We start from the raw sequence: 27,782 nt of genomic DNA, 5'->3' as shown, positions 1-27,782 counted from the left end.
GAGTCTTGTCTGCTATGAGCCTTTTGACTCCACCTCCTCTCTTAGTGAAATCAGGTCAGTGGAAACTATTTCTAGCGAGCATGTGCCAGACTCCTCCATGGGATTACCTAAGGTCAGGCCGACTGTGCTTGGTAAATGTCTTTCATAAGCATGGAGCTCACTCAGTGCAGAAGACAGCCTGTGATGTGGGGAGGATCCCCACAGCAGTCTACAAACGATGCTGACATCTTTAGTTCCAGTGGCCTGTGCTTCTGGGCAGATTTACTGTGTTGGGGCAAGCTGTGTTTAAAATTTACTTTAGCTGATATGTTTTCATTTGGAAGGTTTAATTAGGAGGATAACCCCTCTTTTGAGCATCCTCTGTTGCATCTCTGTCTTATGTTATTTTTTGAGGCATCTGACATGAGATGAACAAAAAAATATAAAGCTGCCTTTACTTTATGTTATGTGCCTTGAAAAATTAAATTGCCCCTGAGAAAATTTCTTGATTTTTTTTTTTTTTTTTCAATACAAAATGTCCCACTATGGTTTGCATGTAGGAGGTACATCACAGCTACAACCTGAGATTAAACTCATAGCCAATATATAAAACATTGCAGAGGAAGTTACACCACAGGTAAATCAAATTCTGTGTTTCTGTGCAAGTTTGTAACTGTAGTGCTTAGTAGGACAGGCAAAGAGGAGAGGGTGTGGAGTCACCACTGAGCACGTGGCCACAAAACAATTGGAAGGTGTTCAAATACAGTGGAGTTCAAGTTGTTTAGGCTTCTAAATCTGCTTTATTTCAAGTGCTTCCTTCCTAGGGGTAAGTCTTCATGCTTCATCTATAAATACAACTGTAGGAGGTAGATTTTCTTTTAAAAATTCAACCTAAAAATTTGCCCTACTCAAATAACCTGTGCCTCTCAAAATTTGGGAGAAAAAAGTTTATTGGAAGCTTTATAGTTTCATCAAATCCCCTTCTTGGTTTTAACACTACTGACTTTTTTCCAGTAGAGTCTTAAGGCTTAAAATATTATCATGTTGGAAACAGTTGACTACATGTGATATGATGCTGTATTTTATGTATTAACTTACTCAGTGTTTTATTGCTGTTTAAAATTAGAGGCTGCTTGAAAGGCTTAATAGAAATGACAATGGTGTAACTCTGGTATTGCCAAGTTTTAATAATCAAAACCCACATGTTTAGGAATTTATGATCCTATTTTCCCCTCCTAAAGTAAGGGAGAGCTCCAGTACTGCCATTGTTTTGTTGTGCTCTGCCTTCTCCTGCAGCAGAGGTTTGGTCCCCCATGATATCACGTCAGTGGGGGAATGGTAGATGGGTGAGGGAGGAGGAAGATGCTGCTTGTTCACCTGAAACCTTGCTTACCCTTTGTGTGAAGTGTTTAATGATATCTGACACTGATCTTGTGAAAGATGCAGTGTGTGTCATCCCATTGCCACTGTACAGCAGGTCTCCACCTTACCAAGTAGGGTAGAGAAGAGATATGTAGACATGTAACATGATGATGGCAGGAGGGAGAACTCAAGGTATCTAATACACTTTGTGGCTATGCTTCTCTCCCACGGTGTCAAAAGCATCACTTTTGTGCTCGCTTATCTCCTCTGGAATTGGGATTTGTGGGAGACAGACTGTCTGTCTTTTCTGATTAAAGTGCAGGAAAGGTTGTCTTGTTCAGCTGGGCTACAATGTGCCATCAATGAGGCAATGAATTCCTAATATAGATGAAGAGAACCTCTCTCTTCTCTGTTTATATGTTGTATGACTTTAGTGCAGGCTGCACTCCTGCTTCCCTCAGTTAATCAGCACGTCAGGACTGTTTGCATTTTGCTTCTCTCTGGCTTGCAGTGGGGGCCCTGATTTTCTAAGACAAGTGTCTAAATTTAGGCACTTAAAGTCATACAGTTTTGGCTCAGAGCCTGAGGTTTAAAGTTACCCACTTCAATATTGGCATAAAGCGCTTGCCATGAGAAACATGTGCAACAAATTGAACCAATTTGAAACAAGTGTTAATGTTCTCCCATAAAGCTAAAAGGTCAAGCACTGACAGAATAAAAATCTGTGTTTATTGCAGTAGAACTGCTGGTTCACTGACAGCCTCTGTCTCCCTTAAGGCTTAAAAAAATCTGCCTTTTTATATGCCTAAAGGATTAGGATTTATGTATCTTTGAAAGCAAAGCCAAACTTGCCTGAATGGGAAAATCTACTTTGAGAAACAGAATGTTGAAGATAATGGTGAAAACAGTGTATAAATAATTTTTCTTGAAAGATTAATTGGAATAAAGATTAGAATGACTATTCCACAATATTGTGGTTGTCTGGAAGGTGAAAAGTCATTGTTGAATTTGTCCATTCCTTAGCTGCTATTAGTGGTCAGGGAGAGCTGCTGTACAAATCCTTGCATTACAATTGTATTCATAAGCCTACTCTGGATTTTATGTGCAAACTCTTTTTTACTGACATTTTGAGTACAGACTGCTGAAATCATTTCTCATTAAGAAATTGCTGATACTGCAATATTGTTGTCTGGTGGGTAGAAAATGCAAATTACCCATACAGCATTACATGTGGACTCTTGAAAAAGATCAACCATATTTAGTGTTAAAAAAGGAGACCATTTAGAATGGAAAGATGTCTTTTGCTAGTATTTGTGTGTTTACCATATGAATTATCTTGAAAATCTGTTTGATTTATCTCAGTGGGATAATCAGATTGCAAACAGTTTATCTTAGCTGTTGGGTTTATATTTGATTAGAACCAGTAGGTCACTTTAGTCAAGGATGATCCAGAATCTCTGAAAATCTCTGCAGAACAAGAGTATTTGACTGTTATTTTAAATAAGGGGCATGGCTGAGTGTAACTTTCACTTTTTTTTCCTTACCTTGACAAATTGGTGGGGAAAATACAATGCTTGTACTTCAAAAAAAAGCCTTCAACTATTTTTTTTCTTTAGTTGCATTCCAGAAAATATATTACAATAATTAAGATGTGTAGCCATAATATTTGGAGTAATCATCTACTTCTCTTAAAAAAGTTCTATATACTGGTCAGACTCTGTAAATAGCATGTATACAAACTCAAATCTTAATTTCCAGGTTGAAGACATAATTTGTGTTTGAACAGAAACTTCCGTGTGGTTAATGTTGTTAATTTATCCCCAAATTGAGAAACAATCCATTGTATTAATCCTCAGTGAAGACAGATCTCTTATGTGGGACTGGTTTTACATAAAGTCATCACAATTAATGCTTTTAAAACAATAGTGTGTCCTCATCACCCGTTACCACCTCCTGGCTGTTGTGGCTGTGAAGGTCTCATAGGTGGTGTGAGATCTGGGCATCCTGTGGTGGTGTCCCCAGTAGCAGAGAGACTGGGAAAAGCAGTGTTAGCAGGTGCTTGTTATTTGCTTTGCCTGCCATGGATCCTTCTAGATTACAGATGTTCAGTGGCAGGTTCTGTGTTTAGGGCTCCACAGCCCTGAGAAGCTGTGTATGAACTGCAATTAGCCCTGGAGCCTCTGCTGATGAGGAAGTGGTAGGTTGTCCCCATGGTTTCCCCCCATCTTTCTTCTTACCTTCCTCTAAATGCACTTGGCTGTGTTTTCTACCCTCATGGGAACCAGCTCCTGATGCCAGCAAGCTGAGTTTTGCCTTTTTTTCCTGTTCCTTAGCTGCAGCAGTTCACATTTGCCATCAGTGCTAAGAAGCTCCACAAAGCTGGATACAGGATGTATAAATGGCCCTGTTGAGCACAGTGGCTATTTCTACACTGCATGTTTAGTTGGCACCAAAGCTGCTGGGTGGTTGTAAGCCTGGCTCAGATACAGCTAGCTCATGTTTTCAGAGGCTCCAGATCCCACATACCCATACACTCCCAGCTGGATGGGGTATCTTGTTCAGGCTTTCTACAAGGCAGTTGCATGGCCAAGAAGCAAATGCTAAACTGCTGTGCTGACAGCTACTCTGGTATTTGCACACAGTCCTAATTGATAGAGCTATTCATGTGGGGAAATAAGCATCTGTATCTGCAGAGTCAACATTTTTTTAGGACACTGAGGAGTCAGACAATAGGAGAGTAACAGTAAGAAGAGCCAGAGTTATGTTACAGCAGTATTGCTGTATTCTAGTGTTGCCTTGTATGGGGCTTGAATTTGGTATTTGCCTGAAAGAAAGCCCAGTGGACTGTAGAAGCTGGTATTTCCTAGTGGTGCAATTTCTTCTGAACTACAGTTTGCACTGCTGCATGATAGGGAGACATAAAATAACGCTTTGTGTGCACTTAGCAATTGAAAATTCCAGTGCAAGTTACTGTGGCGTTGTTTTGAACCCAGGCAATTGTCTTATGCCTGAGTGCCTCCTTCAGCTTTAATTGGATGTCTTCCACTTGTTGCTAATACAGTTATGCCTTTTAAAGGGATAAAGACATTCAGTAAGAAAGTTGGGAATAATTTGTATTACAAGACATGTAATTGTTGCTTCTGTCTTTGTTGTAGTCCGCTGATGATAATTACACAGAAGATCACAACGCTTGCATGCCAGTTACATGATGGTAAGAAAAGGAATCTCTTCCCACAGCCTGAAGACAGCCTTTTTATTCCAGTGCATTCTGTGGCTGAGTTATGGAGTGGATGAATGTAGTTCAGTGAGTTGTTCCAAATGAAGAAGAAAAATGCTTTGTGGAGGAAAATGTGAAACTTCAAATTTTGATCAGTTCTCTAGGATCAAAGTGCCTTTGCAGTATCAAAGACAACTGTTTTCCCCTTTGGGTGCTCTACTTCCTTGAGGCCCAGTTTGGAATTTAGCTAGTATCAGTATCTCGGGTATAGATGCTACAGTGCATCTCCATTAAGCTCTCTGAAGTTGTTCTTCATTCTCAAAAGTAGAGAGTTGCGTTTGATGCATAGGTTCAGTCGTTAATGTTAATTTAGCAAAAAAATGCTAGCACTGATATATTCAGTGGTAATATACTCCATGAATTGTGAGAGATGGAATTCAGTGGCTTTTTCCCAGTGCAGAGAGAGGCACAGTTGCAAGCAAAATAACATTGTCTTCAGTCTTGTGCTGTGCTGTGACAAAGAGTGCTATTATTTCCCAGTAAAACGCCTGGAAAAAAACTGTGTCTAGTACAGTGCAAAGGCTAGAAATGTCAGTTTTCATCAGTAGCATTATTGCTTGTGCCTACTGCTGTTGCAGTGTGAATTTCTGATAGTCTGAGGCCCATTGTATTATAAGCTGAGTGACTAAATGTGTAGCCTTCTACAGAGTTGTTAGGATCTAGGTGATAGCCACACCAGAGACTGCGTGATCTGGTTTTGTTTGCAAGCCAGGTTTACAAAAGTGAGCCTAATGCTTTTAACTGCCTATAATGGGTGCAGCTTGAAGTTCGGCTAATTGACCTTGTCGTTGGCATTCATGTTCCTCTGCTTCTGTTAATTAAGCTGCCCAGCTCAGGTTTTGCTGCATGCCACAGCAGAGTGCAGCCTGGGTACACACCTAGAATACTGAAGGTAAACGAACCATCAGAAAGGAAAAAGGTAACAGCAGAGGTAGGAGCATTTTAAACAGACTGGAAATCCTGCAGATTAGTGATGGTGGAAAAGGCTCATTACACTGTGAACATCCATATATGGAGCAGTTGATCAAATGGAGGCAGCTTGCAGTTCAAGCATCAGTGACAAATTTCTATTTGTAAAAATTTAACATGACAAATTTCTATTTGTAGAAATTTAACACAGCTGCCCATAAGTGGAAACAGACAAACAAAATACCCAGCCCTTTAAGTAATTAAGTGCTTAATTGTTTCTCTGAAACTCAGGCCCTCCCAGTATTTACAAACTGAAACAGTGGAGAGAGAATGGAAACTAGCAATCGTTTTAGGAAATGGGTCTTCTGTGTGTGTATTGGTAATTATGGCCAATACATTTAGAAGAGTAGTGTAAACTGATGCCAAGCAAGCCCCTGATCTTGCAGAGCTGTACACTTGCATGCTCCACGTCAAGTGCTGTGACTCATCCCGTGGTGAGTTGTTCTGGTGAAGCTAGTGGGATTCCTCACAGTGTGTGCAGCTAAAGTTTCAGAGTGAAGGTTTTGAGATATTTGCTTTAAGCAACATATTTTACCACTGGCCATCACACAAGATTTTGCCATACTATTCCTGGGACACTGAGTCTGTGCTTTACCTCTGGCTCCAAAGGTCTTGTGCACTCAACAGGAGGTTACCCTTCCAGCCAAGACCTTGTACAATTCCAGGTTATTACTGATGTGTATGTTTAGGCTTGCTCCAGCAGCAGGCAGCTGGGCTGCTTGTTCACACCGGTGGAGCTTCTGTTCCCTGAGAGCCTGTTTCCCTCCCACTGCCCACTCTTCCTGCTGTGAAATGCTCCATTTCTCAACAAGGAGCCAGCGGGAGGCTTGTGCTTAAATGAACCAGTGGCTTCTGGCAACAGAGGTTTTTCCAGCCCAGGACTGTTTGTAGAGGCTGCTGGGGGTCGCTGCCAGTTGGTGGCATTGCCACTTGCATTGTGTGTGTGTGAATGCTATGGCTGCTCTTCCTGACAGTGTAGCCAGGGTGAGAAAGGTGGAGTGAGGTAAAGAACTGGGTAAGGAGGTAGGGAAGAACATGAATATAGTTCACCTAAAAGTTAGGAATTGAGCTGTATTACAACTGCCTGTGACAAAGAAATTTTGAAGCTTATGGCTTTAAAAAGTTATTTGTGGGGTGCAAACATAAGGCTTTGGGAATAGCTTTTACTGTTTTGTCTATTGGAAAGATCTAATGTGACTTTTCTTTCTAGGAATAGGGCGACAAGCTGAGGAACTCACTGCTGAGCAGAATCGGCTTGCTGTAAAGTAAGGATGTCATTCTCCTAATGATTTGTGTTTAATTTCTTCCAAAGAAGTTTAAGGTTTAGGTTATTTGAGGGTTTTTTTGGTTGGGTTTTTTTTTTTTTCCATTGCAATGTCAGGAACAACTTAGTGGCCTGGTCATGAACATGTTCCCTGCTTCTTTCCAGTCCACGATATGCCAAAAGTCCTACCTGCTTTTTCTATTTGATTGAGCAGTTTTGTTTTTGTAATGCTGCTGTCATTGCCCTCCTTACACAAACAGTTTCTCTCCTATATTCTTTATTTCTTCAATCCAAGACTTCTGCCTTAATCACCCTGTACTAGTCAGTAAAGCACTGAAGTGCTTGACAATGTCTCATAGACTTAAATATATATTGCACAATCAACAGAACTAGTCTTTGCTGAATTAACTCTTTTAAATTTAGGCTCAGACTGTACTATAGGGCCGTTTTGGCTGTTATCTTAATCCAGTCTGTGATATGTTATTTTTCCTTCCTTTTCCTGTCAGCAAACCACTGCATAGTAATAATCCATTTTGGTTTTACTCTGAAACTTCAAGTACTGTTTTCTTTCATTTTTGAATGCTGGAATTTAATTTTTTTTTTTAGTCTCCATAATGTTAATACTCCTAGTTATTCACATTGTGACTAGTCTTCTCATTTTTCAGATGGAGAGAGAATGTTGTAGACTTTGAGAGTCTAGTTTGTCTCTCAATACAAGTGCAGGATGCAGGTGAATTTGTTGGGTTTTTTAAAAGAATAATTAGTGTTACAGAATTACTGTTAGAACCATAACTACTTTTCACCATGAAGTGTTTGTTTAAGGCCAAGGAAATATTTTCCTTCATTTCCAAGGCAGAAGATTCAGACATCAGGAAATCTGCCTATGAGCTTCAAAAAGTAAGAGAGGTATTTCTTGAAAAGCAGAAATCCTGTAGGTAGCCTTGTATAACTTTGCTATGCCCCGTAGCTCTGTGTCTATTTTTAAAGTTCACAGCATATTGTTTAACTGCACTGGGCCCTTGTGACCATATGATTAATTCTAGTCAAATTCTCACCAAACAGGCTTTTTTTTCTTGTACAGTAGATGAGCTCATAATAGAAAAGCAGATGCCAGTAGCTCAAGTGTCAGTGGCAGACAAGTCATAACTGAAGAGTTTTAAATCCCCTTTGGTAATACAGCCTTTTGTCTTCCCTCCTGTTCTTGGTCTGTTTTTGTTTCTCACTCATCCTCTGTACATTCCTTCAAGCATTGCTCATGTCTCCCCACCCAACCATGTGCAGAATCTAAGTTGAAACTAATGACTTTATTTTTAATCTTACTGTAGAGCTCAGAAGCCCCAATCATGGACCTGATTTTGCAGAACAGAAAGATGAGCCTTACCCCAAATTGCTTGCTGCATCTTTCTGTGAAATGTTTTCACCAGAGAACTTACTGTTCAGGCACTAACATCTACAATAACCAGTAGGGTGAATGCAGAAAATCCTGGTTAATCTAACTGTTTATTCAAACTAATTCCACTTCAGAATAAAAGTAGGCAACAGCAAATGTTTAACTGTTGCTTAGTTTTTCTGCTAGAAATTTCGTTTAGTATGAAAGAATTTTAAGTGGGTTTTGGTTTTTCTGTGTCTTGGAGAGGAGAGCCCTGAAGCACTGTGCCAAAGTTTGTATTCTCAGCTGAGGGCTTCACATTTACTTGAATGGTGACTATTAGCACATTTGTGGAGAGCACTCTGTAATGTAGTGCAGAGCACAGTGCACAATTTGAATGTTGTCAATTTCTGCCACATGAAAAAAACAAGCCCAGAATTTTCAAATTACACTAGTGAGGCCTATGCATCTTCCTTTTCCATCCTACTGATCTATTGCAAGGACAGTGGATCTTCTTCATTCTACATCAAATGTAAAATCCCATAAGGAACTGGTGGCATATGCACTTGTTAAATGGAAAAAATTAATAGGACGGACTTTCTTTTGACTTTCAGCTGTCTTTTAATTTATGTGAGGTTTTTTTCCCCTTAGTTCCTTTTCCTGTTCATGATGCAATACAGGCAATTGCTTCCTTTATTTGCACAGTAGGAGAGAGTGCCTCTTCATTCTCTTCCTCTATGTCTCACACAGCACTTCCCATTTTTCAAAAGGCTGGACTGAAGGGTGGGTGAGAGCTCCTCTCAAGACTCTTAGATCCTCCCTGCCCTGTGGTTTGTACAACAAGGCAGCATGGTCCCTGACATACTGGACAGATGTCCAAAACCGTTTACCAGTTTCTCATTTCTAGTACTGCTGGCCTGTTCAAAATGCACAAGGCAATTTGTTTGAGAGTGGGTATTTAAGTTTATTACTTTTTTTTAGGATTACAACTTTTCAAATCATTAACATTAGTTCAGCTGTACTTTAAGTACTTCCACGTTACCTTTGTTCTGTCTGCCATCTGCCAGACATCACCAGAATATAAGACAGACTGTATTTCATTTTCTGCAAAACAGATCTATCAAGCTTTAATCTGGGTGAAGTTGGTGGGAGAGAGGTGGGGACTGAGGCAGACAGTGCACCAAAAACCTTTGGTGAAAGCCTTTGCTGTGTTTTACCTTGTTTTGTTTTGTTTTTGTTTTGCTGTGTGTGGGTGATTTTTCACAGGTCAAGACCTTCTTTACTGGAGTACTTAAGTTATCTCCTCAACTTTATGAGCATCATAGCTGGGCCTTGCAGCAATTACAAGGACTATATTGCCTTCATTGAAGGGAGGCATGTGCACATGAAACTGTTAGAAGTGAACTGGAAGCAGAAGGGTTATGACAGACTTCCTGATCCTTCTCCAACTGTAAGTTTTAAAATTACAATGATATATTGCAAAGGGCAGGAGGGTACAGCTTCATACATGATTTTCATACTTAAAAACTAAGAAGAAAAAACAGTTTTGGATTATGTTCCCAGTAAATGTTACAGTGGTTTTTTTTTCTGTGAGTGGCTGCTGTTTTTATCACAAGGTCAGGGGTGAAGGGGCTAGTGAATTCCCCAAATGGGTTTGGCTTGCAAAATGGGTCACTGGTTAATGGATGTCCTTTGTGCAGCGATGGGAACGGTCTGCAGGTTCTGACAATGATGAGTTGCAGTTTAGCTCCAGGCAGAAGAGGAAGTGTCAGGAAAAAAAAGTCAAATCTCTCCCATAGTGCAGGAGATGGTAGAAGTACATGAATCATAGTTAATCAGAAACTATGGCCCGTCCAGGTGCTTTGCAAGAGAATCTCACACTTTAAGATGACTTGGAGGTAATTTTTTCACACACTACTAACACTAATTTTATATTTTTAATATTGCTTAAAACCTTATAAAATGGCCTTCTTATGAAGCATGATAACATAGCATGAGAACCAGATTTCTCTGCCTCATCTTAAGGTGACACTGAATGTGCAGCTTTGTGAGTATGTGCAGAATGTCTCCTCTGATGTCGAGTATGTACTTTTGTATATCCGATTCCTGTTGCACACAGTTGTCTTTCTACTGACTCTAGTGGCATTGCTTCTGATTTACATTAATCTGACTGAGGTCAGAATAAGGCCTATCTTGGGTAAGATGCAAGTCAGCAGAGAATATCAAAATCAGCATAAAACTAATTGCACATTATTTTATTCCAGGACATTGAGAATACATAACAAGAGTACTTGAAATCAAAAAACAGCATTGTTGTTTCAATAGTATATTGCATTTTTATTAGTCTTTTGAGAACATGAGTGAACTTTTACATGGTACCCAAGTGCCAGATATACTTTTTAAGTATGACTGTATAAAGAAGCATTTACTTGTGGTGTCTATTTGAAAACAAGCTTCAAACTCCTGCCATGATTGTCAGTAAGTGTTTAGGAAGCTAGGGAGCTGTAACAGGAAACACTGTGGCAGTACAGATACTCACTCTATCATGGGTATAAGAGCTGTACAACACATATGCCTTTTCATCAAGTGATTTTTAGCAAGACCTCTGGGTGCTAGTTGGGAAGTACACCTACCATTGTACAGAATACTGATGCTTTCGGCTCCCAGGAGGAATCCAGTCTTTCATTCCAGGAGATGACAGTACATCTAGGGAGGATTTCTGCTTTCCATTGTAGGGTTTGGCTTCTTTGTTTCCTTTCTTATTTTAGGACCTCTACTAACTCATGTGGGAGGGTTTAATGAAGTTCATCACCAATTTTGACTTGTAATTGTCCTGTATACCTATCTGTAGGTAATTCAGTAAACTAAATGAAACCAAAGCTTTGACTCTGACCTTCTATTTGTCACCTATTCTAGATTAATTAGTATCAATTTTGTCACTGCTGACTTTATTGGTTCTTGAAGCACACTGTTTTTGTATGTCACGAGCACTACCTTTTTTCCCTCCTTAAGCAAATGTTTCTAATGAGTGTTTCATTGCTGTTTGTGCTTTTCAGGGAGCAGTGATGTACAAGCTGTGTATCACACTAGTATCTCTCATTTTATTCTTGACTCTTACCAAGAATTTTCCCATGGAATATATTATTGATAATGAATTTCTTGATAAAACACCCTTCTTGTCAAGACTTGGTTACCTGTATGTCGTAACACAGGCAGCAAAACCAAAGTATTATTTTGCTTGGACGTTGGGTAAGTCTGGCTATATCATGTATTTTTGTGTGTAACAAATGACAATAAAAGGGTGAGGAGGTCTGAAATTTTGGGGGAAAGGAGGAATAAAATGATCCCTAGACCTGTAGCTAATGTGGGAGATGTATATGTGTTCATTTAGGCAGTGGACCCTGATAAAGTGGGGACATCAGTCAAATGTTTTGAAAAAACAGGCATAAAATCTCTTGTAACTTGTTTGACATTCCCTGCCTCTGGAGCCAAATCTCCTTTTCATCTTCTTTACAGTAAAGTCAATGTAATGATTTCCTCTTACTTAAAACTTTGCTGTTATACCAAATTAATTATTACAGGTAATCCTCCTCTAAGCATTTATTTTTATGCTTTATTCATAACTTTTCACTTATATTGGTGGGGTTGAAAGATTAAAATTTAGCACACTGACACAGGCTTTGCTTGTTACAGTGCAGACAGACCTCTCTTTTCCTTTAGGGACCTCTTTAGTACATGTGCCTCTATAAGAAAGCTGTGGTGCTTGTGGTGGGGCTGAAGTTAGGATTTGCCTCTAGGGCACTGTGGGGTCCTGTATAAACCTTGGCTTTGAGCAGTCAAGAGAAAAAGTTGGAGAACTGTGGAGTAGGTGGGGAACAAAGGAGGGGTTGGGAAGGACCCAAAAATCTCTGCAAGGGAAAGAAGTAAGAGGGCTTGTCAGAGAGAGAAAAACAAATTTTTTCTAGTAGCTGGTTAGACTGCTGGTCAAAAGGATCGTTTTACATTTTACCTTCTTCCTTTTAGAAAGCACCTTTCATGTCTGTATGTGAGGAGTCAAATCCTTACAGGCCAGGCTGAAAATTGACTGATTTTTTTTGCTGGTATTACAAGGCATTGTGTAGGGGAGATCCTGAAAACTCAGCCAGCAGTGGACTCTGAGAAGGGTGTCACTGAGATGGGATGCAAAGAGCCAGGGAAATTTATTCTGAGGCTGTGATTAAACTACTGGGAATACTGTCAGGTTGAGGGAAGGCAGCCAGGACTGGCATGTGTGCGATGGGAAAGGCTTTTTGATAAAGAATCTCCTCCTCACAAACTTATTTTTGTGGTATCAAATGTTAAGTTGTTACTTCCATTTTTTCAGGAATTACAGTTAACTGAATGTTCATTATTGAAGAGAGAAACGGAAGTTGGATTTGTGACATGACTAAGCCATAGGGGCTGTAGAAGTATCCTACAAATGAGGCAGTTCAGGGGAAAAGCATGCATTGCATACTGGAGGGTGAGGCCTCTGTTATTCACATTGCAAATCCAGGCAGCAAAACAGCAGACACTTCATCCCTTCCCAGTTTCACTCCTGGGGGCATGGCCCAGGGCATTACAGAAGTACCTGCTGAAACAGGCAATAAACTCTTGCTGTCCTCAGAAAAGGACAGGCATGCTATTGTGCGAGAGCTGAGCTGCTGAATTCCTCCAGTTCCATGGAAAGAAAATTTGGCTTCTCCCTGCATTAGAGATAGTCATAGGAACGTGGCTGCAAACCTAACTCCAAGCTGTCAATGAAACCACTTCAGGTCTGAGTGCCTGCATCCAAGGAGCTGTGAAAGTGATATGCCAGAGCTGTTCAAGTCAGTAGGGAAACAATCCTCTGCTGAGTTTTGTGGAGATTGGGATTTTGTGAGCAATTTGAGAGTGGACAATTGCCATCCTTCTGTGCTTCACACTGCTCTGCAGACAGCAGATGGGAAGCAGGAGGCTGAGGGGTCTGCTGTATTACTATTACTCGTGATTTCTGGTTTCTTGTTTTTGACAAAGAAACACTAAGTGGTTGATCTCTGCCACCCTTGGAGCAAGGAGGAGTAAATCCAGGAGTACCTCCGCTCTGGGGTGGCAGTGCAGCTGCAGTCTCTGAGATTGGGCAGGATCCTATGGGACAGTGTCAGGCAGGGTTGGTTGTTTGTGTTTTTTTTTAAACAGAGGTAATTAAAAACTTGGAGACCTTTCTTGTTTAGTGAAGTGGAAAATAAAATGGAAAGTTTCAGGTTAGAGAAGGTTGTTTGTTTACTTATTTATTGTTAGTCTTGCTGCTTTTAATTAGGTTGTCTCCATAGTTTTGTGCATTAGGGTTTGTCCATGAGCTTGTGCCTCTACTTATAGTATTTTACAAAGCAAAATCAGTTTTCATTCTTGGAAAAGAAATGCTGACCTTTTTTAAGCATAACCAGGCTTGTGTTTTATAAATGCTCTAGAAGGAAAAGCCTTACATGTCCTTGCACTTTCTTTTTTTTTTTCCCAATGATCCTCAGTGTTGGCTTCAGCTAGTGATCCAGAGATATAATGAATCATCCCTTCTGTTTTCTTAGTCCTCCAAGAAGGTATTTCTAACAGGGGCACAATAAAAGCAGAATCTTGAGACCCAGTGATGAGGTGACTCCCAGGCTAGTCCAAGAGGGGAGGTAGTTGACTGTGCCCTGGGAAAGAGCAAGAGTGCAGCAATGTGTAATGTCTACTGTTATCGAGGCTTTTATTTCACTTAAAGTAGCTAAGTCAGTAATTGAAACTACTCAATATTTGATTTGTAGAGTTGGTGAGGCACTTTAGTGAGGCACTGAGCGACAGGATTAGCAAAAGTCTTTGTCTGTGGAAGTCTGAATGACAGTCTTAATTAAAACAACCATGTTGGAACTCGTAATAGAAATAGTAAGCATACCTTTGACACCACAGTTTTTCTGAATTCTGGAAAATGCTGTGACATCCAGGTGCCCTTTTGAGGAAAATGCTCATTCGTATTATGGCAACACTTGTATATCAATCTCAGATGGATAATAAAGGCAAAATAATAGGAAAAGTGATTTCTAGTCATTGTGATTTTACTGTTTTATTTCTTCTGCCCAAGGAGTAGCTAGTCTTTTCTCTTGAGGAAATTGCTCTTGTATAGCCTTATAGAAATGCCCCTTTGCATAGAAGATTCTCTTGGAAAGAGAGGTCGCTAAATGCTACAAAGCTGGCTTGAATCTGTGTTTAGTATCATACTGTCTTGTAAGAAAATGTGTCTCCTCCAGCAGTCTGATTTTGACCCATTTTACTTTGATATTGCAGCAGATGCAGTCAACAATGCAGCTGGTTATGGATTCAGTGGAGTTGATGAAAGAGGCACTTTCCGCTGGGACCTGTTGTCCAACTTGAATATCTGGAACATTGAGGTGAGATAAAGGAGTAAAGGAGTGGCTGCATTGGCATAATTATAGAGAAGTGGCCATGATAACGTGGAGAGACTTTGTTGAAAGGAAAATAAATCCATGCTACCAGCCTGCTTCTCTTTAGCATGAAGAGGTTTTGTATTTTATCTGTTAGGCAGATAAAAAGCACCTGTCTCACAGGCTTCCTCATGCTCTGTATTCTGGGTGCATTTCTAAGTAGTTTATAGAAGGCTAATAAATAATTATATCAGATACTTAATAAATGAGCAGTCAATTACTGTAGATTGTGGCTGAGTTCAGTGGGTCAGTAAATTGCTCGCAGCTATGATTCTTCACCATCTGTGGTGTATTCTGTTTATTTACTTCTAACAATCTTCCACTTTTGTAGCTCAGTTGAGATGCATGGTGGTAGGGAAAAAAGCTGCCACGAGTAGTCATTGCACAGACACTTGCAAGGGCTGGAGTGCCTCTTGTAAATGGAGAGAAGCAAGGGTAGGAGACACAACAGGTACAAACCAAGCAACCTGAATGGGAACTGACAGGGCCACACAGAGCTTAGAGAGCTGCAGATCTAGAGTGTCATCCAGCAAGCCACACTGTTTCTCAAAACATCTGTCACACATGTTTCTTGTGACCGCAGTATACTTTTAAGATCTGTTAGTCTTTTGTAAGCTATTTATGTTTGTGACTCTAATGCAAAAGATGGCCAATATAACTTGTTTACCCCAAGACTATTTTGTTAATGCCAGTGAGATGGGGAAATGTTTATATGTCTGAGACTGCTTTGTAAAGGCTTCTTGTTTTTCAGAAATAGGAGGAGTTTCCCCCTGTAATTCTGCAGATACAATTTTAAAAGTTATCGCAGATGAAAATAAGTTGCCTGCTTTATTGTTGAATGATCTGTGACTAAGTGAATGTGCTGTAATAGTTCCTCTCAAAAATGAAAAGGCCCCTGTAATTCTTCATCGAAGATGCCAAAACTGGAAGCATCATTATACATTCCCTCTTTTTCAGCATTCTTTTTCTTTATTTAACATTAATTAATCCTCAATGTACATCTCTCCTTTAGCAGTACAGAATACACAGCCCAGAAATGCTTTACACTCCTCAGTGTCAGCAGCACTCTAGATACAGCTCTGAGATCTTGAATCAATATCTGATTCAGTTTTGGAGCAGGAGATGATTCCTGCTTTGATGGGCTGAGGCAGCTTCTGTTTGGAGAAGGAAAGTGAAGTGCAGACAGTGTTCTTTAGTCAAGCCAAATCAAGGCAACAGGAGCCTTTGCTCCTCTCTACCCACTGTAGGCCTCTCAAAACTTACTTCCTTTACTGGCCACATAGGCAACAGAGATCAGAAATTGTTTCCAAGAGCATAAAACAGAGCACTCTATGTTGACTGCATCATGCATACAATGAGAAAAAGAGAGGCGACAGAGACTTTGACTTTTGGTAAGCCTTGAACCATCACTTTATGTGCCAACAACACTGGGAGTTGAAGTTCAAGTGTGATTGTACAGTGTGTACAGGTATAGTGTATATATTCAGCAGGTATGGCCACCTGCATGTGTCACATTACTTTAGAGTTGGGAACTTAAGTGCTAAATTGACTATTTGATCTGTAGTAAAGATAAGCACGTGGCAGGAGTTGTGCAGGCATTCAAACGTGACAGGATCTAAATGCACATGGAGGACTTCAAAGCCTTGGCAGCATGTTTGTTTTGACAGCCAGTGACTACTTTCTCTCTTGGTAATGTAATAGGGGAACTTAAAGGAGGCCAAAAGAGGGTGACAATATTAGTTGGAAGACAAACTGTATTTTTCTTGGTTTCTCTTGGTGCAGTAATGCAATTGAAATGTAGCAGTGCAGCACTGGGAATTGCTAATCATTTTAACTCTTTAAATGCAGAGGAGGAAATGCTAGGCTTAACGATTCTGTGTGGAAGTGTGAAGATAGCTGCATATTCCCCTTGGAAACCTTTGCCCTTAATCCATCTTTACAGTGTGCCCTTGTCTTCAGCTGATATGGCAAAATAATGTGGTATCATTGAATCATGTCCCTCCTTGGAGAGGAGGTCCTCAGAGGTTTCTGTCAGCAGGCGAGGAACCAAGGGGGAGCAGGGATGGAGAACCACTAGAGGTGAAGTTGACCAGGATTAGGGGAACTTCTGCTGAACAATGGAGTCCCTCAGTCCCCTAAAGCTGGGGGAAATGGTGCTCTGAGGAGGTATGGGCAGCTCTCCCAGGACTCTGGAGTCTACTCTGGTTTCTCAAGCTTGGTAGTGGGCTGAGAATTGGGTTCTAAATTTAGTCCTAATTTTTTTTGTCTGTGTTTTTCAGTCTTCCCCTTCCTTCTCCAAATAATAATGCATTTCTTTTCTTTTAATAACACATTGTTTCAATAGCACTCTAGGGAAGTCCAGACTGCATAATGGGTGGCAAGATATCTCTTCCAAAAATTAAGCTGTTTATGAACTGAAGGGAAAGCCAAGCATATAAAACAAGAAAGCTTTTCAGACTTCCCATAATTTGAAAAATAACCAAACATTGTATTTCATTCTACAAAACAAAGTGAGATTTTACAGAAAGTGCCAAGTGTTAGCAGTGAGCCATCAGCCCAGTTAGTGTTCCTCACAAATCATATTAGTGTAATGATGGATTGTGGCACAGTTTTCACAACAGTTAGCTGCCAGAATTAATATTTTCCATGTACCTCCTCACTAATTTAAAATGCAAGTAGTTTTTTACAGGTTTCAGTGCTAACATTTCATGTGAACTTCTTTTTCAGACTGCAACAAGTTTTAAAATGTACCTTGAAAACTGGAACATTCAGACAGCTGCCTGGCTAAAACGGTAAGAGTAACATGGTTGTGAGACCCAAACACTCTACATGGCCTGGAAAAATGCTGACTGGTGAATCTCATAAATGTATGGCCTTTTGTTCTTTCTTTGTTTCCTGTGTCTGGTACAGTTGGTGGAACACAAGGGTTTAATGTTTTATTGCTGCAAATGTAAAATGCTTGCATTTTATATATGAGCAGCAAAGCCATAAATGAACTGTTCAAATCTTCCATAATAGAAACTAACAGCATTTTGTTGTTACCCTCCATTATTCTTTCTGTATTGTTTCCCTTTGCTGTGCTATGTTTCCCATGCAGAGGTGAGCCTTGCTGTGTCACTGGGCTCCTGTTCAGCTAGAAATAGAGAGAAGTCAAAATCTTCAGAGCCTCTGTGTAATCTGTTTGGAGTTAACAGAGTGCACTTGCCAGGGAGTTCCTGTCTAGGATATGGAGAAGAGAGTTATTATGGCAGTGAGACAATCTGATTTAACCTGTAACTATTAAAGCACATATTATAAATACTGGCATAAGTCCAAATTTTGTAGGTTGGACTCTCTCTCATTACTCCTTACAATTTCTGGCATGATTAAAGCTCAGCATACAAGTCAGCATGGTGTCTGAAATGCAGGCACAGATTTATGGTAGCGATCATAACAATTTTTGTTGTTCAATATATACATCTTAAAAGTCAATGTCTGCTATTTTTCCTTCTTCAAATTATGTTGCTGGTAAGAAATGCGTTGTCTTGACTCCTTTCTTTGGAAGACAGCATTTCAGTTAAACTTCAGATAGCCAAATAGACTGGTTGTTGTGTTCTTGAACTGTTATCCTTCACTTGCATCTTGAGAGTAAATTTTTGGGCTGCTGAAGTTAGCAGGAATCCCCTGTTTTGCAATAGCTTATGGCACTCCCTGTTGTTCCCAGCATCTGCCAGATAACGGTGCCTAAAAATACCTCTGTTCACCAGTGAAGGGTGGGGTCACATCTCTTTGTCTTTCAACTCGCTCTTGATCTGTCATCAGAGTTTTGAAGGGTAATGTATGATTCCAGCTAAAGGTGGATGAAGTCTTGCCTGCCCTTTGTTCCGTTATTTATTTAAATGCTTTGAGCACCAGGAATATTTGTACAAGCACACTTTGGATAAGTAGTGCATGCTTTCTCATTCCAGCTAAACCTCCATTTAAATGAAGGGAGAGTGCCTCATGCCCTGGTCTGTAACAGAGACAAGATAAGGCCATTAAGAGAACAGAAGAAGACGTTAGAAACAGAAGGATTTGAAGTGCAGTGTCCATTGTTCAGTTGTATTCAGCCTCTTCTGTTTTGTTTTCATTTTTTGCAGTGTCTGCTATGACAGAGCTCCCTGGTACCCTACGGCTTTAACATTTATCCTGTCGGCCCTGTGGCATGGTATCTATCCTGGATATTATTTTACATTTCTCACTGGAATCCTTATCACACTCGCAGCCAGAGCAGTATGTACCTTTCATATGTACCTTTCATTGTTCTTTTTGAAGGCCTATGCTAGATACTATCCAGCTGTCAAGTGCAGAGACCACATGCACATGGTCAGGGAGCTTGTCCCTGCTGTGAGCCCTCTTTCATGCCTTTGCAGGCCTGATGTTCACTGAAACCTTGTTCTGTATTGATGTTAATTGCCAAGTACCCCCAGCAGTTATAACCAGCACCAATTCTGCATGTGTTTCATGTGACAGCTCCCTGGCTGTCAGAGGAAATGTTGCTTGTGGGTGTACAGTTGGTAGTGCCACTAGCTATGTCCATGCAGTCAACTTAGCTTGGGCTTCAAGGTCATGCTGGAGTACAGACTTCTGCTAAGTCATGTTGCCTCTCTGCTGGCATGTAATCGCTTCTGGGCCCAGTCTTTCATAAGAAGCTGTGAGCATTAGCCCAAACTAGAATTCTTTCATGTGACTGCAAATGATGAAGAAACCTTGTGTCTGTGTTTTTGGGCCCCATCTCGGGTAGAGTCACCAAAGACAGAAGATGTTTCATATCTCCCTGTGGTAAAATTTATCACTGTTGATCAGGCTGAACCAGCCAGTTGTGCAGGGCTGGGAAAGCACCACTGTTGTCTTTCAGAGTTTGACTATGGATAAATAACCAGGTCGATCTGGAAGGTGAATTAAACTAATGATCAGTATTAACCACTATGGCTAGAGCAGGTTGCTGAATATGCAGTCTTAAGATGTATTTTGCCTGTCATTTATGAGTATTACATAGATGTGAAACTAAACCAAAATCTCCAGGGAACAGCACATGCAGATATAAACACTTATTTGCTCATTTAAAGTAACTTTGTTTTACTGTTGATAACCAGTAATAAATGAAAATCAGGAGGGAGGAAGATCAAATCATAATAGCTCCCTTCCCCAAAGATATTGTGCCAGACACCCAGCATGAGAGTCTGCTCCTGTGATTATGACAGAGGAAACTGGAACACTTCCCTGTTTGCCACTGGCTGACTGTGGGATATTGGATATGCCAGTCAATACACTTCTGTGTTCCTACTCTGCACTTCCTAACTAGTGTATAAACTTTTCTATGATACTAATGCTGATGGTAAGTGGAGAGTCATACACTACAGTGTGTGTGTCCATGTGACTTTGCCTAAGAAATTAATTTGTATAATTTTCTGTTTACTTTTCCCTGACCTGCAGATAAGAAACAATTGCAGACATTACTTCCTCTCATCAGTGCCTCTTAAGATAGCCTACGATGTTGCTACCTGGGTTGTCACTCAGCTGGCTGTGTCCTATACTGTTGCACCATTTGTTATGCTGGCTGTTGAGCCCACCATTAAGTTTTACAAGTAAGTTCTCTCCTCTTGACTTTTATTCTCCAGACCGGCATAGACTTTTGTTAAATAACCCAAGTAAACCCACACTGAAAGGCAGTTGGCATTTCATCAGATTTGAAAGGAGCTCAAACAGGATGCTTAATAACATATAAGGGGTGATTTTTGTGCACCTGTAACTTAATGAGATAATAATAATGCCAAGGCAGAGCACTTTGCTTGTACTCTGTCTACCTGTGTCCTTATGTGACTTTTCATATACTCAGTTTCCATTTTCTTAACAGTTGAGTCTCAATCATTAGCAGTGGCCAAGGCTGGAGAGATTAAGAATAATGTGAGCTGGCAGTAGGAAGGACTTGCTGAGCAAAGACCAAGTTTCCAGCTGCTGAATGCGTGCATCAGAGGTGTGATTGATCAGCAGGAGACGTGGAGGATCCCTGGCAGAGCATTACTCTTTGAAATGAGCATGCTTTTCTGTATGAAAGGATGCTTCTTTTCATAGGAAATGAGTACTTCCCCTAGGTCCCTTAAAAATAAGAAAACACTGGTGTTGCAGAGTACTCTAATAATAAACCAAGATGAGATAAAGAAATTGAAAAAAAACAATTAGAAAAGGGTGACTGGACTACATTGCCTTGCTTTTTTTTTTCATTCTACAGTGGACTATCAGCATAGGGTAACAGGTTTTGATTCAGAAGACAGACAATTCCCTCCTCTAACATAAAAGGCACAAAACTGGTAGTCAAGATAGCTGCTGTCAGTAAGACTATCTGGAGGGGATTGAATTTCAACATTTCTATTCCTGTTTTACAAATAATTTTGATTTCAACACAGGAAACTTACGATATAAAAATTACTCCACATCTTTCTTAGTTTCATTTCTTGATACTTTTTTGCCCTGATGACTTTGAACATAATTAACATTTAAACTTACAGACTGTTTAGCCAGGAATTGTATGTGTTTGGACTAGGGCATGAATTTTTGGAGCACTGGGCACCTAGAAATGGTCTTAAACAACTTTCAAGGATGTTAAGACATATGGTAAGAAGCATAAATGAGACCATAGAAAGATGCATTGCTAAGGTTAAGAGCTGGACCATACTGCTCCCAAATGTCATCTTACCCAAGCTGCCAGAGCATCACATATTTGGTTTAAGTGTCTTTTTATTTCTCTTTAATCTTGTGTATACTGAATTATTTGAAAGAAAAATATTTGATGTCTAGTGAGATACCAAATAAAGTTAGCTCTGAGTAGTTACCTTCAAAAACACAGCCCTTCTGTGAACAACATTACCTGACCTTCCCCAATTAAAAGTTGAGTGTTTTGATTTATTTCAGATCTCAGCACTTTGAATGTTTTTCTTTCTGTCATTTTTATTTTTAAGCATGAAGGATATTTCTTCAGAATGTGGCCTTGTGTACTCTAACATTACAAGAGAGATGGGCTGAATAAGTTTGGGGTTGAATTACATGGGTTTATCTGAGCTGTCAGACATTGGGTTCTAGTTTGCTGATTGTTTCCTTGCCTCATTAACCTCCACAGCAAAATTTTCATCCATGCCAGCAGATACCATGTGCATAGGCTGTGTGATATTCAAGGCTGTATTTTTGTGCTTTCTAGGTCAGGTTCATACATTCTGCATTCATCCCTTAGCACTAAATTCTGCAAGGACTTATTGAGGTTTATTTCACAGTTCATGTTATTACCAACAAAAATGACACTCTCTTTCTGCTTTTGTTTTCAGGTCTGTGTATTTTCACATGCACATTCTAAGCATCCTGGTGTTGCTCCTGTTACCAATCAGACCTCAAGCCCACTCCACAAGAAGGGCTCAGAATCAGGCTATGCTGAACTCTGTTAAGAGTAAAGACAAGTGATGCCTCCAAAGAAGATTGCCAACACTGGGAAATTGAACTGTCATGTTGTAAACAAAGAAGAAAAAAAATGGGTGGCAGGAGGGTCAAAGTGCAAGACAAGTGGCATTTCTGTTGCTTATCTTAAAATCTTACTGGAGAGGGCAGAGAAGAGCCTGAATGACTGTATTTCAAATTATTCCAGTTAAACGGAGATTTTACAGGCAACGTTTACAGGCTCATGGGGCATTTTGATTTTTATAATAAATATTTTTATGAAGTGTTTTTATATATTTAAACTTTTTCACAGAGAGGCGTTTTTTCTCTTTTACAGAAATACACAGCTATTAATCAACAAATAATCTTGTGATTAGAGAGAGGGACAGAAAGCAGCTAGTAACGAGTTAGACCAGCTACCTGATAGCCTGGTGCTGTGGGTAGCTGGCAGGGGAAACTTTTCACCTCTTGGCTACAGAGAGAGTTGGTGCAAGTGAAAAACTACAGACATGGGGTTGCTCAAGGTGCTGGTGCTGACTCCTGCCCCAGCAGGGAAGAAGGGGGAGCAGGTCTTTCCCCAGCAATCCCCAGAGCAGGGACTGCAGCCTGAGCTAGGCAGCAAGGGTACTTCACATCCTTCCATGTGATACCTGCTGGTAATGAGGGCAAGACAAGTCCCTTGGGAGTAGGTGTCTGGGAGCACTGATAACTGGCTAAGCCAAAATCTAAAACAAAAAGCAGAAGGAGGAACTCAACCTAGAGTAAAAGAAGGGACGTACACCTTGTGGTCTGTAGAGTTGTGCTTCTCTAATGACACAGCTGGTGCTCATTGCTACATCAGCCTTACTTTGCAGTTTTAGAGTGTTGCAGCTCTTCCTTTTTGGTATCAAAATAAGTGAGGAACAATGCAGGGTTAGTGTTTTAAAGCTTGCAGTTATGGGTTAAATCTGAAAAAGCTTTGTAGTGGATCAGACTCTTCTACTCCAAAACATCCCATCTTATGGAGGGGTTACTTTCCAGCAGATAACACTAATATGAAACCTGAACAGTAATTATTGTAGTTATAATAAATCATTCTCTACAAAACATTGTGTTGTGATATGATCACCACAAGAGTCAAGACTGAGTCCTTGTATGATCTTGACATCTGACTTAACTGCTGATGCAAGTTTCCCTGCTTCTAAAGTCCTTGACTTATCGGGACGTTTTGAGGCTTAATTCCTAAGAGCTCATTGTGCATTGAGATAACCTGCTGGAAAATACTATGTCAGGTTTTTTTATTATATTTTTTCTTAAATTCACTTATCCCAATAAAATAGACTGGTACGACACATCAAAACCAACTAAAACATTTTTTAAAAAAGTCTGTTTTCCAGGAATGTTTTTATCAGGATTTTGTAGAAGCAGTTCATTGTGAAAGTGTTGATGTTGCTTTATGAACATTTAACTGATGTGTGATTGAGCAAAGAATCTGCTGTTTACTGCATTCCAATTTTTGTGTCAGATTAAAATTTTGCAGAATCCTAACATTTTGAGAAGAAAGAAATCAGTGAAACCAAAACAAATTCCAAGAAAAAGTGTGGGTTTGTTGTTTGTTTTTTTTTTTCCTGGTAGGAAGTTTTTTGTCCTGTGACCACCTCATGATTTAAACCATAGTTCATGGGAGAGTTTATTTGGTAATTTATTTTAAAGAGCAAGATGGGATTGAAAGGTTGATCTGAATAAACAATTTGCTTTGTGTCACTGCCTGGCATTATTAATCACAAACGTCTAATGAGAAAATGGGTGAGTGGGTGGGTGAAATCCCTCACGCTTGTGAGGGGAAGATGTTCAGGTCTGCTGGATTTTACAGAGCAACTCAGCTTTACATACTTCTGCTGCTGAAACAGAGACAAGATGACACCCATTTGTTTTCATGGCAACTTTGTCCTTAACTTGGCCAGTTTTTTTTTTGTCCTCATGCATGTGTTCTCCTTGTAACATCAGACTCAGCTGCATCTTGGGCATCTAATACTTCCTTAGAGGTCTGGCTGTGCCAGTCCTGTTTCTTGTGCTAGGGAACCAGGGCATATTCCCAGGGAGGGATGGGGACTTGGGTGCTGCTGGCTGTGGAATCCAGTGGGCTGAAGCCAGCCAGCATTTACCTCCCAGAGACTGGAATGAATAGCTGTGAGCTCTGGTAGAGCCAGCATAATGCTCATCAGCTCTGGGCTTTGGCAAGACTGCAGAAGGCAAATGTTTCCAGCAGGGTGGCTTTAGCACCTGCTTTGGAAAATAAATGCACTCAAAAGGGGGTTGTGGGACGATGCCTGCTACTCTGTGTCCTGAAGTCTGCCTACACAGCCTGTGCCCTGGTCTGCAGCCCTTCCTGAGCTGTATGTTTAAGAGAAGCCAGATAGTATCAGTGGGGTTTCTTTTCTAGTGTTTCACCTAAGTGGAACTTACTTACTTCCAATGCCATCAGCTTGTGTTTTAGTGTCAGTCCCTACAATGTGACTAGTCAGGGCTAGTGAGCAAACTCTTATTTTTCTGTCACGTCTTTGCCTCAACCTCCCCTGAAAACAGGCACCCTGTGTTACAATGAGAACTGGTCATGTGGACTTAATATGATATTACGTGAACTATCATCGAAACTCTTTTTGAGCTATTGCATTTCCAGGGGAACTTGCTGGTTGAATTAGTCTTAAAGCTGGGTGGAAAAAAAAGGAAATGATCTAAAAATCTTTGCTATATCATGTTACTGTGGACTAGGCGGTTTTACCTAGCCCAGTGTGGCAGTCCTGCAAAGCTAACACAGAGTGGATTTAAATAGCTGCAAAATATTCCTTTGAAAAAAGGCTGTTAGCTTCAGGGCTACCTTGATCAATCCATTATAATGAATCTTTCTCTCCTTTTCTTCTTCTCGGGGAGAAAATTTGGTTTTATAGGAAGGCTGCAAACAGCTACCATTATTTAGAAGAGACTCATGCTAGTAATGTGCATCTACTTTGCGCACAAGTATGTAACTCGAAGAGCCAAAGTAGAAATTCAAGTTATATAAGGGTGATATTGGGAATTTGAGTTCTAGTAATTCTAATTCTTCTGTAATTTGAGAATGTGCTTCTGTGATTAAAATACATGATGATGATTACCAACATGTTATTAGTTTCTAATCCCTCTCTGGGTTCTTTGTGCTTGTGCTGGTTTGAAAAGCAAACCGGTGAGAGACTCTGAGTCAGAAGTACAATTTAATATGAACAACACAACAAAACAACACAAATGCAACGGTACAAAAAAAAACCAAAAACCTGACAGAGTCAGAAAGTAACCTGACACCCTGTCAGTCAGGGTGTAGTAGTAGTCCGATGAAATGGTGGCTGCAGTCCTCTTGGAGTGATGGGTTTGTTGGAGCAGTGATCCCGCAGATCAGGTCCAGCAGCAGCTCTTGTCCTCTGGGAATCCAGCAGGCAGAGGGCTCCCTGTGCTGTCCCAAACCCCAGCTTATATCCCTGTGAGCATGTTTGGCTCCCCACCCCTGGGGTGTGTCACCTCACCATGGGACAAGGGATAAGGATCACTGGGAGGATGTGTCCTGCATGGGTCCTTGACAGCCCGTTAATCAGAGACAGCCCCTGAGGGAGCCCTGAGGGAGGGACAAGGTGATAACGATCACTGCCCCACCTGCTTTAACAGCTTGTGGAGATGATAATAGAATGCATACCATGGATACCCCCCACACTGCAACCCAGGACAGTGCTGCAAAAAGCTCAAGAGCTGAAGCTTCTAGAGAGATTCGGAAGACAAAAACCGTCTTGATAGTTTGTAAGAGATATGGCACTATTAGACAGAAATGAGAAAGATTGTACTGCATAGACAAAGTTTGGTCTGAAGTACAAGAATACTAATAAGCCGTCACCACCATGACCCCTTTGGATTGAAGGCATACTAGATACTGTTTTTCAGCACATTTGGCTGCATCAAAACTAAACTGGAAGCTGGGGTGCACTTGGAAGAGAGAACTGAGTGAAGAATAAAACTTCATTTCAACTTTAACTAGGCGTCTGATATTTAAAGAAGCAGCAGCTCAGCAATTTCCTCAGTGAACTGAATGCACAATGTGGATTTTTACTGTCCTGTAAGCTGTCCCACTTCTTAAGTACATTCTTGCATGTCCCCTTGGAGCTTGCTGAGCGATGGAGGCAGCACAAAAGTCGGATACAAGGTGGGCAGATATTTTCCCTCCCGGTTTGGCTGCTCTGTTCTGTGTGCATACATTGCACATAGCTGGAATTGTTGTGTCACTTAAAATGAGGTAGGTGGGTGAGAAGACTCTAGATTTTTACTGTATTGGTAGGTGTTTGCAAAAACCTGCACTTGCTCTCTGCACATGTGAAAACAGGCTCAGCAAAAATAGATCTGGGTCCTTTCATAGAAATATAGGTTGAAATCCCAACACCCAAGGAAGTCTAGGGGTAAGTTTCCTATCAGTGGGGTTAGTGTTTCTGATATTTAAAGCCTTTATCTCTGAACTGAGGACTTCAGAAAAATTATCTACTGGCTGTGGTAGTAAAGGAACTAAATAAAAGCTTGTCCTTAACATTTAAGAGTAGAATCCCTGTGGTCCACCTGTTGTGGACAGAGGAAGAGCATGTGTCTCCTCATCCTTGCCCAAGAGGAAGTGACGTGCATGGTTGAATATGGAAATATCAAATAACCTTTGAGGTACCATTCCCTTTCCTTATGTCACTGAACTGATGTCGTTCAGCTCTCAGGGGCTAGAGGCATTCAAACTACGATACAAAGTGGGAAGTCTCGCCTGACATCTCAGCATGAGCACGAATGCACAGTAGCGCTTTAAAAACGTATTCTTTTGTGTGCCATCAGCCTGCTGCTCCCTTTCTTCCCAGAGATGACAGTAATAATATGCATGAATTGGATTTGCGCTGGTGAGACATGAAGCGCCGCTTTGTTGGGATACGTTTACGAGTGGTGCCCTCTGTGGGCGAGCACTCGAGAGAAGATTCTCGTGTGCTGAGTCGGGGACGCTGCGAAGGCAAAGGGCTTTGCGGCAGCACAGCCACCCTGACTGCTGGGCAGCCAGTGGGATTCACACCTGCGATAGCAACGGTCTTCTGCTCTGGGACAGGAGAGAGAGACGAATAGAAGACTTTAGGTAGATTGGAAAAAAAATCTATTATTACAGGGGGAAATGCTGCTTGGTAGAAAAGATGATGTTTATATGCCTTAAGAACTTGGGGTACACTTTTGTTCACCTGACTCAAATATGGTCTTTAGAAGGGAACCGCAGGACGGGGGAAAATAATTTCTGAGAAGTGCCTTGGGACTGCCTGTGGGACTTGATTTATTGTCCATCCATAGAGCAGCTCTGAAAGTGAGACCCCAGGCTTGCCTGGAGGCTGTGGCTCCCTGTGCACCCAGATGAGGGGCTGTGCAGCTGGGCTCTGAAGCCCTGGCATGAGTGGCAGGCAGCTGATCTGGGAGCATGCCATGCTCACAGTCGGTTCTGCTGATCCCTCTGTCAGATGCCATACAGGTAAATACTATGCCCAGCAGTACTGGAAGAAGAGCATGGATTGTATCAGTCACAGCAGGACAGGCTGAAAAGACATGCTGCCACAGCCAAGACATGCTATGCAACCCTTG

General features: G+C 40.8%; 1 protein-coding gene across 1 annotated transcript in view; it reads left to right on the top strand.

Annotated features, from left to right (window-relative positions):
• The window catches only part of MBOAT1 (membrane bound O-acyltransferase domain containing 1), a gene marked incomplete at its 5' end in the record, with an annotated part of 32,051 nt that extends 9,885 nt beyond the window's left edge, over nt 1-22,166 (top strand). Inside the window, 9 exons of the mRNA XM_009072780.1 lie at nt 4,497-4,552; nt 6,798-6,852; nt 9,487-9,670; nt 11,277-11,469; nt 14,539-14,642; nt 17,424-17,488; nt 18,815-18,947; nt 20,151-20,302; nt 22,034-22,166. Of these exons, the coding sequence (XP_009071028.1) occupies nt 4,497-4,552; nt 6,798-6,852; nt 9,487-9,670; nt 11,277-11,469; nt 14,539-14,642; nt 17,424-17,488; nt 18,815-18,947; nt 20,151-20,302; nt 22,034-22,166 (1,075 nt within the window). The remainder of the gene's footprint in view (nt 1-4,496; nt 4,553-6,797; nt 6,853-9,486; nt 9,671-11,276; nt 11,470-14,538; nt 14,643-17,423; nt 17,489-18,814; nt 18,948-20,150; nt 20,303-22,033) is intronic.
• Between the last annotated feature and the right edge of the window lie 5,616 nt (nt 22,167-27,782).

Source organism: Acanthisitta chloris, unplaced genomic scaffold, assembly GCF_000695815.1.
Source record: "Acanthisitta chloris isolate BGI_N310 unplaced genomic scaffold, ASM69581v1 scaffold28914, whole genome shotgun sequence".
Taxonomy (NCBI): domain Eukaryota; kingdom Metazoa; phylum Chordata; class Aves; order Passeriformes; family Acanthisittidae; genus Acanthisitta; species Acanthisitta chloris.
The sequence above is the reverse complement of the archived record's forward strand: the minus strand, read 5'-3'. Positions and strand labels throughout refer to the sequence as shown.